Genomic DNA, 10,734 nt, shown 5'->3' with positions numbered 1-10,734 from the left:
TCAGTTAGAAAAATGTACTGCGAGAAGTGCGTATAGCTAAAAGTGACAATGATAAACTGACGTTTTTTATGTTTTTTATTTGAATTTTTTGTTTCGGTAGTCTATTCATATTACTCATATTAATTTCCAGATAATTAATGTATTTAAGAAAATATCTGATTTTTACATTACTTTTCACAATATGGTTACTAATTTTTATGGAAAGACAACAACTGATAGAAAAAATAAGAAAATTTGACTAAATCAGAATATTTGAAATTGGCGCTAACAATGTGAATACATTTTTCTTAATGTTGGTAATCCTACTGGAAGACGCCATCTTTATTTTATAAACGTTTGTCAGCCGTCAATAAAGAAATATGTTTGCTGTGAAATTCGATTTAAATATTGTAAAATAATGTGTTAAAACCTAATTTAAAGTGAAAGGACATTGTTGACATTAATTTAAGATAAAAATATCACTAAAACATTGCTCTACTTTGAGGTGATTTGCGTGTTTCCCATTCATCAGTTTATAATGTAATTAATTTTCTTTCTAATAAAAGACTACCTTTTCAGTGAGAGTGGTTTTTTATTTAAATATTATGTCTGTACATTATAAATTTAAGTCAGCCCTAGAATATGATACGGTTACTTTCGATGGCCTACATATTTCTGTAAAGGACCTGAAAAATGCCATCCTCCAGCAGAAACGAATCGGTAAAAGTACCGATTTCGATTTGCAGGTTACTAACGCACAAACTAAGGAAGGTGAGTTCTTTTACTTAATCGTTATTGTACCATATTTATAGTCATATTTTTTTTCAGTATATGATGATGAAAATGCCTTAATTCCTAAAAACACATCACTTCTTATCGCTAGAATACCCACAATTGTACAGAAAACAAAACAGTGGGAAGGCTATGGTGGTGATAGTACACCCCCTGCCAAGGTCGACGAAGGGGGGCCGATTGCCAAAGCAGTCGATTTGTCTAGTTTAGATGCCCCTGAAGATGACAAAATTAAAGCCATGATGTCTCAGTCGACTCAAGATTATGACCCAAGCAAGTAAGTAGCAAATATGTGTATATAAAAAAAAATTATCTAACATGTTTATATTAGTTATATGAAAATACGTGGTGCCAATCAAATGGGTGTTGTCCCACCTAATTATAGATGCTACAAGTGTCATCAAGGTGGTCATTGGATTAAAGACTGTACGTTTGGGCAAGGTCCAGTAAGTATTAATTTTTATCTTGCATACAAAGTATTTAATATATTTTCCATTAGGACCCTATAGAAATAAAAAAGAGCACTGGTATACCAAGAAGTTTCATGGTCCCTGTAGAGGGACCGCAAGTACAGGGTGCTATGATGACTCCAAATGGATCTTATGCTGTTCCAGTTCTGGACCATCAAGCCTACACCCAAAAGTCCACTCCACCAGCTCCGGTTCCTGAACCAAAACCGGAGATTCCTGAGGATTTACTTTGTAATATTTGTTCCGATTTGTTAACGGATGCTGTTATGATACCTTGTTGTGGTAACTCTTTTTGTGACGAGTGTATTAGGAGCGTTTTACTGGAAAGTGAGGACCACGAATGTCCAGATTGTCATGAAAAGGATATTTCTCCTGGCACTCTCATACCAAACAGGTTAGTACAGTATACTTTAACTTTTTTTTGGGGGAGTTTCTTAAGTTTGTTTAATTCTTTGTAGGTTTTTGCGGAAATCTGTGGGGACTTTTAAAAATACTACGGGTTATGTGAAGAAGCCGGTGTACAGGCAAAAACCAGAACCAAAACCTGTGGAAAACACCGAAATTAAAAACAACAAAGAGGTAAGTCTTGTAAGAGTGGTCAGAAATGTTGAAAAACTTAATTTTATAAAGGGCTGTTTATTTGAATATCTCGATATTTCAGTCAACTCCGCCACAAGAACCAGAGTCCACTGAAAAAGCAAAATCTGATGCGGAGGAAAAGACCGTCATTTCTGAAGCAGATTCTACAGAACAAGCCAGGAATGATCAAAATATAGACTTTTCAAAGGTAAGTGATTATGATAATTTTGTAAATAATTATTTTATTAAATTTTCAATCAAGTAATACCACAAAAAAGTCATCGACAAAGACAATTTTAAACCTTTGCGACATGATTGGGTGTTCGAATATTCGTACTTTTATTTGCAAGCGGATTTATTTTTATCAAATTTTAAATTTGCATTTGATTTTGTGGATTTTTAGCGAATGCGAATACACAAAAGAGAAAAATTTATAAGAAAACGTGTTTAATTTTTAAAAAGAATCTATTTTTATATTGCAGCAAGTATTTGATAAAAACATGAAACCGGTGATATATCGGAGTGATTTTCTTGTAACTCGCGTTGATACATTTTAAATGTATTAATTGCACATTTTTTAGGATATTGATATCAATGAGCCCGCAAAATCAGAATCGGAATCGATTCCAGAGGGACCACCGGGAGTGTCTCCAAGAAGTTCTCCTAAGGACCAACATATTCACAGGGTGAATTCTTCCAGGGAACCTAGAGAAAGTAAATAGATTTTTTAATATTCACTCTTTACCAAATTTCCTTACAAACTTTCTTTCATTTTCTTGTGTGTTGTTCGATTAAAATTTTTCTCTCTTTTCAAGGTCGTCCAAGTCGTCACACCAAACACAAGAGCGATTCCCCAAGGAAGAACACCCGTCACCGACGATCGCCCAACTATAGTGACTCCGGGTAAGTTCATTTTAAGAATTAAAATATTGCATAATATCGAGTAAGTACATGTTAAAGTAACGATTATCATATTAGTATTTCTGTGTAACAATCAGGTTTAATATGTTATTTATGATTTAAACACTCATTTATAGGTCCGTTGTTTTTGCTCACAAATCGAGAAATGAAACCAAGTAAGTTGTGGTATTATAGATGTATATTTGTGTAATGTGGGTAGTAGTTGATCTAACCTCAACTTCCGTTTAATTAAATATTTCTTTTAGTGATTCTATAAAATTCCTCAAATATTTTATCTGTCGTATTATAAAAAAAAATATTGTTCATTGCTAAAGTGACTTGAAAACAGTTTAGATGAAACGGAATATTTTTGATGTATTGTTGGATACTTTTAATCGTAATCAAGCCGTAGTTTATTTCAATTAACTGTATTGGCCTAGTGAATTTGATTATGCATGTATTGTAGTAAGGAAGTGGGTGTAGTTTTGAGTTTTACGATTTTTTCCCCAAATTCCAGCAAATTTTTATCAATTAATGGAATAAACTTTAAAACGAACTACAGGGTGTTTTTAAATGAACAGGGTTTGTAGCGGCCGGGAATACCGGGAAAAGTCAGGGAATTCGTTATTCTTCATAAAAAACAGGGAATAGTCAGGGAATTTTAAAAATATTCATGAAAGTCACGGAATTTGATGTTGGCAACTGGAAATTTTGTGAAAGCCGGTCCTGGGTTCTTGAAAGAGAAAACTATTTGTGGTTTTGAAACCTTTATAAGAGGTTCTTCAGGTATAAAAAGATTATGGGCTTCAGTTGAGAAAAAATTTAATGCATAAACACCAATTAGTATGTAAAAATGAACTACAAGTGACCTGGATTTTATTTTGAAAATCCGGGAAAACCTGGAAAAGTTAGGGGATTCATTCTTACTTTTGAACTATGAACCCTGATGAAGTAGCAAAAATGGTACCAGTGAATGTAGAGCCAAAAATAAGAGGATTGAAGTAAAAATACCTTTTACGAACGTTGCACCCCTGAGGCGATATCCCCCTCTTAACTCATTGTGTCGCAAAATGTTCGATCAGTTTTTGTACCTAGTAGCACAAAATTTAGTGAAGGGATATTTTTTTGATTTGTCTCGAAATTATTATAATTTGGGATATAATTAAAGAAATAATAAATGAATTTTTAACAAAAAACATATCTTTATTGGTTTTTGTCAGGTGGTACCACAGAAGTACCATTGTGACATTTCGTCATTTTTTTTAAATGTAAATATTTATAAAAACAAAAGATTGCTCAGGCTCTAGAAATGAAACAAAAGAAAACAGTTCTTTTTGCTGTTTAAACATAGCGGTACTTCACAAGTCTGACATTGTCATGGGCTTCGCACTTGGTAATCCTTGGTACTACAAATTGCTCAACGCCTCCGTGTACCACGAATGGGCTTATGGTCTGCTGAATGAAGTCGGATGTTTTTTGGAACAAATGGTTTATGTGCTTTTATGCGAACAGCTGGTGAATCATTTCTTTTTCGTTTAGGTGCATATATGNTAAGTTATCAAACATTTTTCATTAATTAATAGCAAATTATTCTTAATGTTATTATTAAATTACCAGCTTATTCACAGAAAGTGTCAATTTATTAATATGATAAATAACAATTTATTTGTTATGGCATCGGCCTACTTTATTTTTACAAATTTTCACAATTGCCCCTTTAGTGAACGATGATGCATCTAATTGTTTTTTGCTAGAAAACTATCGGTTTTATCGAAAAATTACAAGAGGTAAAAGAGTTGTGCAATAAATCAGTCTTCCCAATAAATATTTTTAAATAAATAATTTGCCTCACATAAAAAATTTCTAATAAAATATTGCAAAGGAGTTGACTGGTTTCACTCCTTTATAAAATATGCCAATGATCGAAAAAATATTTAAAAGTTGTCTTTTTATTAGTAGGATGTTCATACCAAGTTTCGTGTCTCTAGCATTCCTCATGTTAAAGAAAAAAATTAAAATGTGAATTTCAATCCCCTCCTTTAAGAGGGTATATCGCCTCAGGGGTGCAACTTTCATATAAGGTATTTTTACTTCAATCCTCTTAGGCCGGTGTCCCATGCATCTGAATTCCGATGATATGAAGGTCCGAAAGTGTTCCTATTGGTTAATATACATTCAAATTTTTACCGCTCATTTTCATCTGAAATTTTTTAAATTCATACGACGTTGGAAAAAGTAGAAATAATTTTATCTTTTATCCGAAATCGTACGTTTTTTAACCTCACTTTTTTATTTCTTAACATGCTATGATTGTTGTTTGGTATATTTACAGTCAAATAAATGTTATATTATAATGTCGAATGTAGAAGATATAATACTACGTATATTTTCTACGATATATACCTATGGTTGTCATTTGAAAATGTTTCACCTTCATCTTGTAATAAATTCCATGGTTCTATATTTGATTTCTATGAGATTAATTTCGGATGCATGTGAATTATAATTTTATCGTACGTATGAATTAAAATATTTTCGGATATCGTACATCGGAATTCGGATGCATGGGACACCGGCCTTATTTTTGGCTCTACATTCTCTGGTACCATTTTTGCTACTTCATTTAAAAACACCCTGTATATTTGATAGAAGATAAGAAGGAAAGTTTGTAATTTGACTTACATGGTGCCTTGATTTATAGGTCTGCAGGCTATTCACATAATAAGTAAAAAACAAATGAATTCTAATGGTTTTTTAAAGACTGTTTAAAACAATTGATGAAAAGTTAAATAGAATTATAGATAAAGCTAAACTATATCAACTTATTGTTCAGGAGCAATATAAAAGTAAGAAATATCCCTAGAAATATCACATTTTTATTTTTGCATGGAGATTTTCTTGATTTTGGCAAAAATTTATCGATTGTAAACGTTTACATTTAATTATAATTTATCCTTTTCCATTTTGTATTTACATAGAAAACAGTGTGGTTGAGCAAGTGTACAATTATCTGAATGTCGCATTTCGTAAGACATTGTTCTTTTGTCAGACAAATAAACAATAAAATCTCTAAATTTGCCATTTCTTAAAGATATTTTTAAAAGTCCTTTGGTTAAATGTAATTTGCTTAATTTTTTGAATGCAAATTTTATCATTTACCGTTGATGTAGGACTCGAGAGGATAGACCGGGCACCCCAACAGTTGACGAACCGACTGGGTCAAGTTATAATCCTCCGTCGAATCCTCCATTTAACAGCAGTGCCGCTCCACCAGGCACTCTTCCGCCAATGATGGGAAACATGGGTGCTCTTCAGGTAAGACGATAAATTTTTCGTAAGGCGTACAGGAATCCGGAAAGTATGAACACAAAAATTACGGGTGATTCTACTCGTAAAAATAACGGCACAAAATTGTGTGACAATTTTTTATGAAGCACTATAGCATTTGAATGGTCTCTTATTTACTAGCAAATTGATAATAACCGTTTCCTTTGCAGTGAATACTGGAAGTGGTCACAATTTTTTAGTCCGTGAATAATGAATTCTCCAATACGGGAACCGCGAATAAGGAGCTTTGATTGTATTTACTATGTACTATATACATACAAGCTGTCTCCTAAAAAACACCTCAAGTCATAACTTATTTGTAGTCTGATTTTGAAAAACAAAAAATTAAATTTAAACTTTTCCAAATTAAATCATAATTTCGTAATTAATACTATTAATTTTTTACTATATTAACCATAAGTTGGTAAAGGATAGATGAAAAATGAAAATTGTTACGAAAATATTCATTTTTCACCCAATTCTTGTATTTCAGAGAATATATTCTAAGAAAATATAAGTATTTGGTATCATTGAAGCTTATAACATGTGCTGTACAGTAAATCGGTTACATTTTATTTTCTAAAATGTCTGTATAAGTAGTGTCTAAAATGTCCAGACAGTTCTCTGTTTTTAGAAAATATGACATTTTGAAACGACATCGTCAAAAGTAATGAATATAACTAGGTGAATTCAAAAATGTTTTCTGATCTTATTAAAAGTGAAATAAAAATACAAGATATTTCTTGAACAATTTCAATATCATTATTTTTATATTAATTACAGTTCGTGCGATATTTGTTGAGATATAATTCCGAAAAAAGAATAAGCCCATAAAGTTCTGTTATCGGAACTACTGTAACAATTTACCGTGGCAAGGGTGTGCCTTGAAATTTTCTTGGAAAAATTGTCTTAAAACAAATACTCTTCCACTGAACTAAATTCCTTTCTTTTATTTTTCACCTTCATTAATTTATTTTAATAAGAATTACACTAACAATGCACAGAACGATACATTTTTAGTTTTGTTTTGAATAACTTTTTATTACTAACTATTTACTATACCCGAGTACCATAAAAATGGGCAGTGATTCATATCCAGCACTTAGACGAGTAAGAGAGGTGAGCGGTGCTGGGGACAAAATTCCATAAGCGTGCTAATTGAGAAGGGGTCAAAGAACAGAAAATTATAAAAAATAAGTTCACGGTGAATATTTACTTCAAAAGGCTAATAAAGGTTGTAATCCTCTCAACAGTTGTTGAGTGCCGTCCTTTCGTTCGGCGATGGTCCACCACCACCCAATTCGGGGATATTACACTTTATCACTTATAATACACAGAATAAACTACCGCCTACTATCTATCACTTCAGTCGAAAATCCTTCCAAAAATGCCTGCCGTTTCCTTTGGATATTAACATCTTGCCATACTTTTATCACCGTATGACCTTAAATTTTCCATGTTTCGTTCGTGTAAATTATTCTACAATTTATTTTTCGAACTTCTAATACTTGTCTTAAATAGTTTCTTCACCATATCATTATTTTGTCTTTTACTATCAGCATACCCTTTCGATTTCATTTTATAAAACAGAAATTCATGTCACGCACAGTTTGCAAAAGCACCCTCCTGGATATTCTAGGCAAATTTTGATCATGTGAGATAGCAGCTTGAATTTTTTTTATTGTCAGAAGCTCATTTTGTGCATATTTTGTGACGTCAACATCTATATCTTTTTCCTTCCACGAGTTTCCACCCTTTTTTTCTGTTTTGCAGTCGAGTCTTTGCCACTTCTTATTGCACGATATACACTTCTCACCAACACTCTTGTTAGTGAACTGCACATTTCAACTGCACCACACACTCATATTTTGGTTTCGCTCTATAAGCCCTTCATACACGTTTTTTATAATCTGATATTCCTGTTTTGTTAGATGAAGACGCTTATATTACGAGAACATGCTGTAAAGCTTGAATTACTCTCTATTTTAAGAATACAAACTCAAAATCTCTAATAAATTAATTACAATCACAATTAAATTAATGGAAAGATATTGTCGGACTTCTCCTGTGCGTACGCCTATTTGCCTGTGGCGAGAGGAATACTCGGATCCAAATGAACGCAGCCCAATTGATACACCAATAAAAGTCTAGAATTTGCTGCAGCAGAAGAATTCCCAAAATTGTGCAACTTTGCAAACGGCTCGTACTTCTCTTTGTGTTGACTGCTAAAAATGGTGAGCCGGATTAAAGATGAAATCACTGCCTATTATTTTGATACCCGACTATAGTTATTATTGGTGTAATGTTAGTTGGGCATGTAACCCATAGAGCAGTTGTTTCCCGCAATATCAACAGTAATTAATCTTGTGTGTGGGATTAGATATCGAGGGCGTAATATCAGAAGGGCGTAAGAGCCACTATAGTCGGTTTTGGGTTTTTAGGGCGTATGACCTCATTTAATCAATTCGCTTAATATGTCAGAAGGGTGTATATATTCATAAACATCAACACTCTATTCTAACGCATTTTACTTAGGCATATGAACCAATTTTGCAAAACTATAATATCAGAAAGGCGTATGCCTGTAAAATTTCAGATTTGACTCATACGCCCTTCTGATATGACGCCCTCGATATATTTTGCATACCTAAATTTTTGGTATTGGAGAACATTATTTGATTTTTTGTTTTTTTGGGAAGATTTTGTAAAATAAAATATTGAACTTGTTTGAATTAGCTTAAAAAAATTTGCTAAGTACATTTTTTATTGCTTCAGTATTTGGCAATACCTAATTAATTTGTATTACTCAGGGTCCACCACAAACGGTTCCAACCACCTACTCAAACCAGGCACCATTGGCACCTTTTCCGCCGACACAAGGACCTCCTCCGAATTTCAGGCTACCACCCCCTGGAACGGTGCCCCCACCTTATATGCCCCCCGGGTAAGCATCACAACAAGCTATTTTCTATTATGCAAATATGTCGAGGGTTTAATAATTATATTTTTCTTTATCGCAGACCTTATTCCGTTCCTCCGAGAGCCTTGTTCGACACATCTAGACCTCCCCTCGGAGGCCCACCACCGTCGTATCAGAACTTTCCTCCTGGCGCCAGGGGCCATCGGGACTACGGAAGAAGGATGAGAGAACGGACACCCCCGGGGTAAGAATCAAACGCTCTTTAACGTATATCTTTTTACTTGACTTTTTTTTATTTTTTTTCAGTGTGATAGACGATCCTCTGGCAGCGTTCAATAAGATGCTGAGGGAGAAAGACGAGCGCGAGCGAAGGGCCAAGCAGAGGAACATGAGGCGCAGCTACAGCAGGAGCCGTAGTCGCAGTAGGAGCTTCAGTAGGTCACCGGTGAGGAGGAGAAGCAGGTCTCCCAGGAATGTGCGTCGATCCAGGAGCCGATCTAGATCATTCTCGCTGAGCAGGTCAGTCAAAAGTTCATAACGACTCGCTTAGTGGTGAGATTTGCATTAATGGAGGTTATGTGTTGCTTTCGCCTCTGGGAAAAATGTAATAAACAAGGTGTGCCGGTTAATATTACCACCAGAAGGTGGCAGTAAAGGGTTCACATTGCACAAAATTCTATTTATTTTTGTCTTAATACTGTAACAAGAAAGGTGCAAGTCAGGCTTTCGTTTGCGCCTGCCGCAGTGGCGCAATGCTGTACGGGTGCCCACTATTACCGCGCAGTGCACTCCCGCCGGTTGATAAATATAACATTTTTTCAAATACCATGTACCTTAGTTTTTTAAACATCCTGTATGTAAAAATTTGATAACGTTGAATAAATAAAAAGTTTGACCCGCCCCACGATCCGAACCATGGACTTTTGGCTTCGCAGTCGCAAGGTTACAAACTGAGCTAGGGCGGCCTGTTGGTGAGTGAAGTCTATACGGTGCATTTGAAAGTTTGGGTCCCTGCAGTTTTATTGCTATTGAGGATTACTTTCGCTGTACAGCAAAAATAAAACGCTCTCTCAACGGTAAAAATTAAGTATTTTTATTATAAACTAAGTTTGTGGAAAAAGACGTGTTGTTGGTTCGAGCATTTGTTGGAGAGTTCTCTCGACGTGGAGTCACTCGCAGAAGTACCTGGTCCTTGGCGCCAATCTGCCAGGGTCGTCTTCCGCGAACTCTGGTGAGTCTGGGCGGCGTCAGGCTGGCGCTTTTGACGCAACACTCAAAATGGGTCACTTGCGAACATGTGTACCCACACTATAATAACGTCTTTGAAAAATCAGATCTGGTGCCTAAAGGCAAAATAATAATTAATCGTGACCCGAACGTCCTGGAAAAAGCGCCAAAGGCCAAAAACTTGTCTGTCTCCAACTCTGTCTAGACATCGGATATCTTTCGGTTGTCTCTCTCGCACCGAAAAAAAATTATTTTTAGCGGAAGAGGAAATTTCTCTTATAAGACTATAAGAAATTGCCTTCAGAATATGACTGGGTTAAAGGAAGGTCCGATGGAGGCTTTGCGCTTCGCAGCACCCGGGGAACGCTTGAGGACGAGAATTACCTACTGTGTTTAATATACGTAGATTAGAGCAATCTAATTATTATTCGCAATATTAACAATTGTACCAGGCGTGTCCAAAAAATAGAGGACGTCGACAATATCTCGGGAACTGTTCCTCGCAGAGTATTGAGAAAAAATTTTTATCCTGTGTATATT

General features: G+C 34.8%; 1 protein-coding gene across 2 annotated transcripts in view; it reads left to right on the top strand.

Moving 5' to 3' along the window:
• Positions 1-341: 341 nt before the first annotated feature.
• The window catches only part of LOC108908571 (E3 ubiquitin-protein ligase RBBP6), a 31,421-nt gene continuing 21,028 nt past the window's right edge, over positions 342-10,734 (top strand). Inside the window, exons 1-13 of one of the 2 annotated variants that reach the window (XM_018712643.1) lie at positions 342-750; positions 808-1,048; positions 1,103-1,217; positions 1,271-1,635; positions 1,700-1,820; positions 1,903-2,028; positions 2,402-2,534; positions 2,636-2,723; positions 2,858-2,896; positions 5,891-6,035; positions 8,858-8,991; positions 9,068-9,211; positions 9,274-9,486. In XM_018712643.1, coding sequence (XP_018568159.1) covers positions 585-750; positions 808-1,048; positions 1,103-1,217; positions 1,271-1,635; positions 1,700-1,820; positions 1,903-2,028; positions 2,402-2,534; positions 2,636-2,723; positions 2,858-2,896; positions 5,891-6,035; positions 8,858-8,991; positions 9,068-9,211; positions 9,274-9,486 — 2,030 coding nt within the window. In that variant the 5' untranslated portion in view covers positions 342-584. The remainder of the gene's footprint in view (positions 751-807; positions 1,049-1,102; positions 1,218-1,270; positions 1,636-1,699; positions 1,821-1,902; positions 2,029-2,401; positions 2,535-2,635; positions 2,724-2,857; positions 2,897-5,890; positions 6,036-8,857; positions 8,992-9,067; positions 9,212-9,273; positions 9,487-10,734) is intronic. The other variant, XM_018712644.1, reaches the window with a different exon arrangement.

The sequence above is a fragment of the Anoplophora glabripennis genome, unplaced genomic scaffold, assembly GCF_000390285.2.
Source record: "Anoplophora glabripennis isolate ALB-LARVAE unplaced genomic scaffold, Agla_2.0 scaffold309, whole genome shotgun sequence".
NCBI classification, from domain to species: Eukaryota; Metazoa; Arthropoda; class Insecta; order Coleoptera; family Cerambycidae; genus Anoplophora; species Anoplophora glabripennis.
This window is presented reverse-complemented; position numbering and strand designations above follow the sequence as displayed.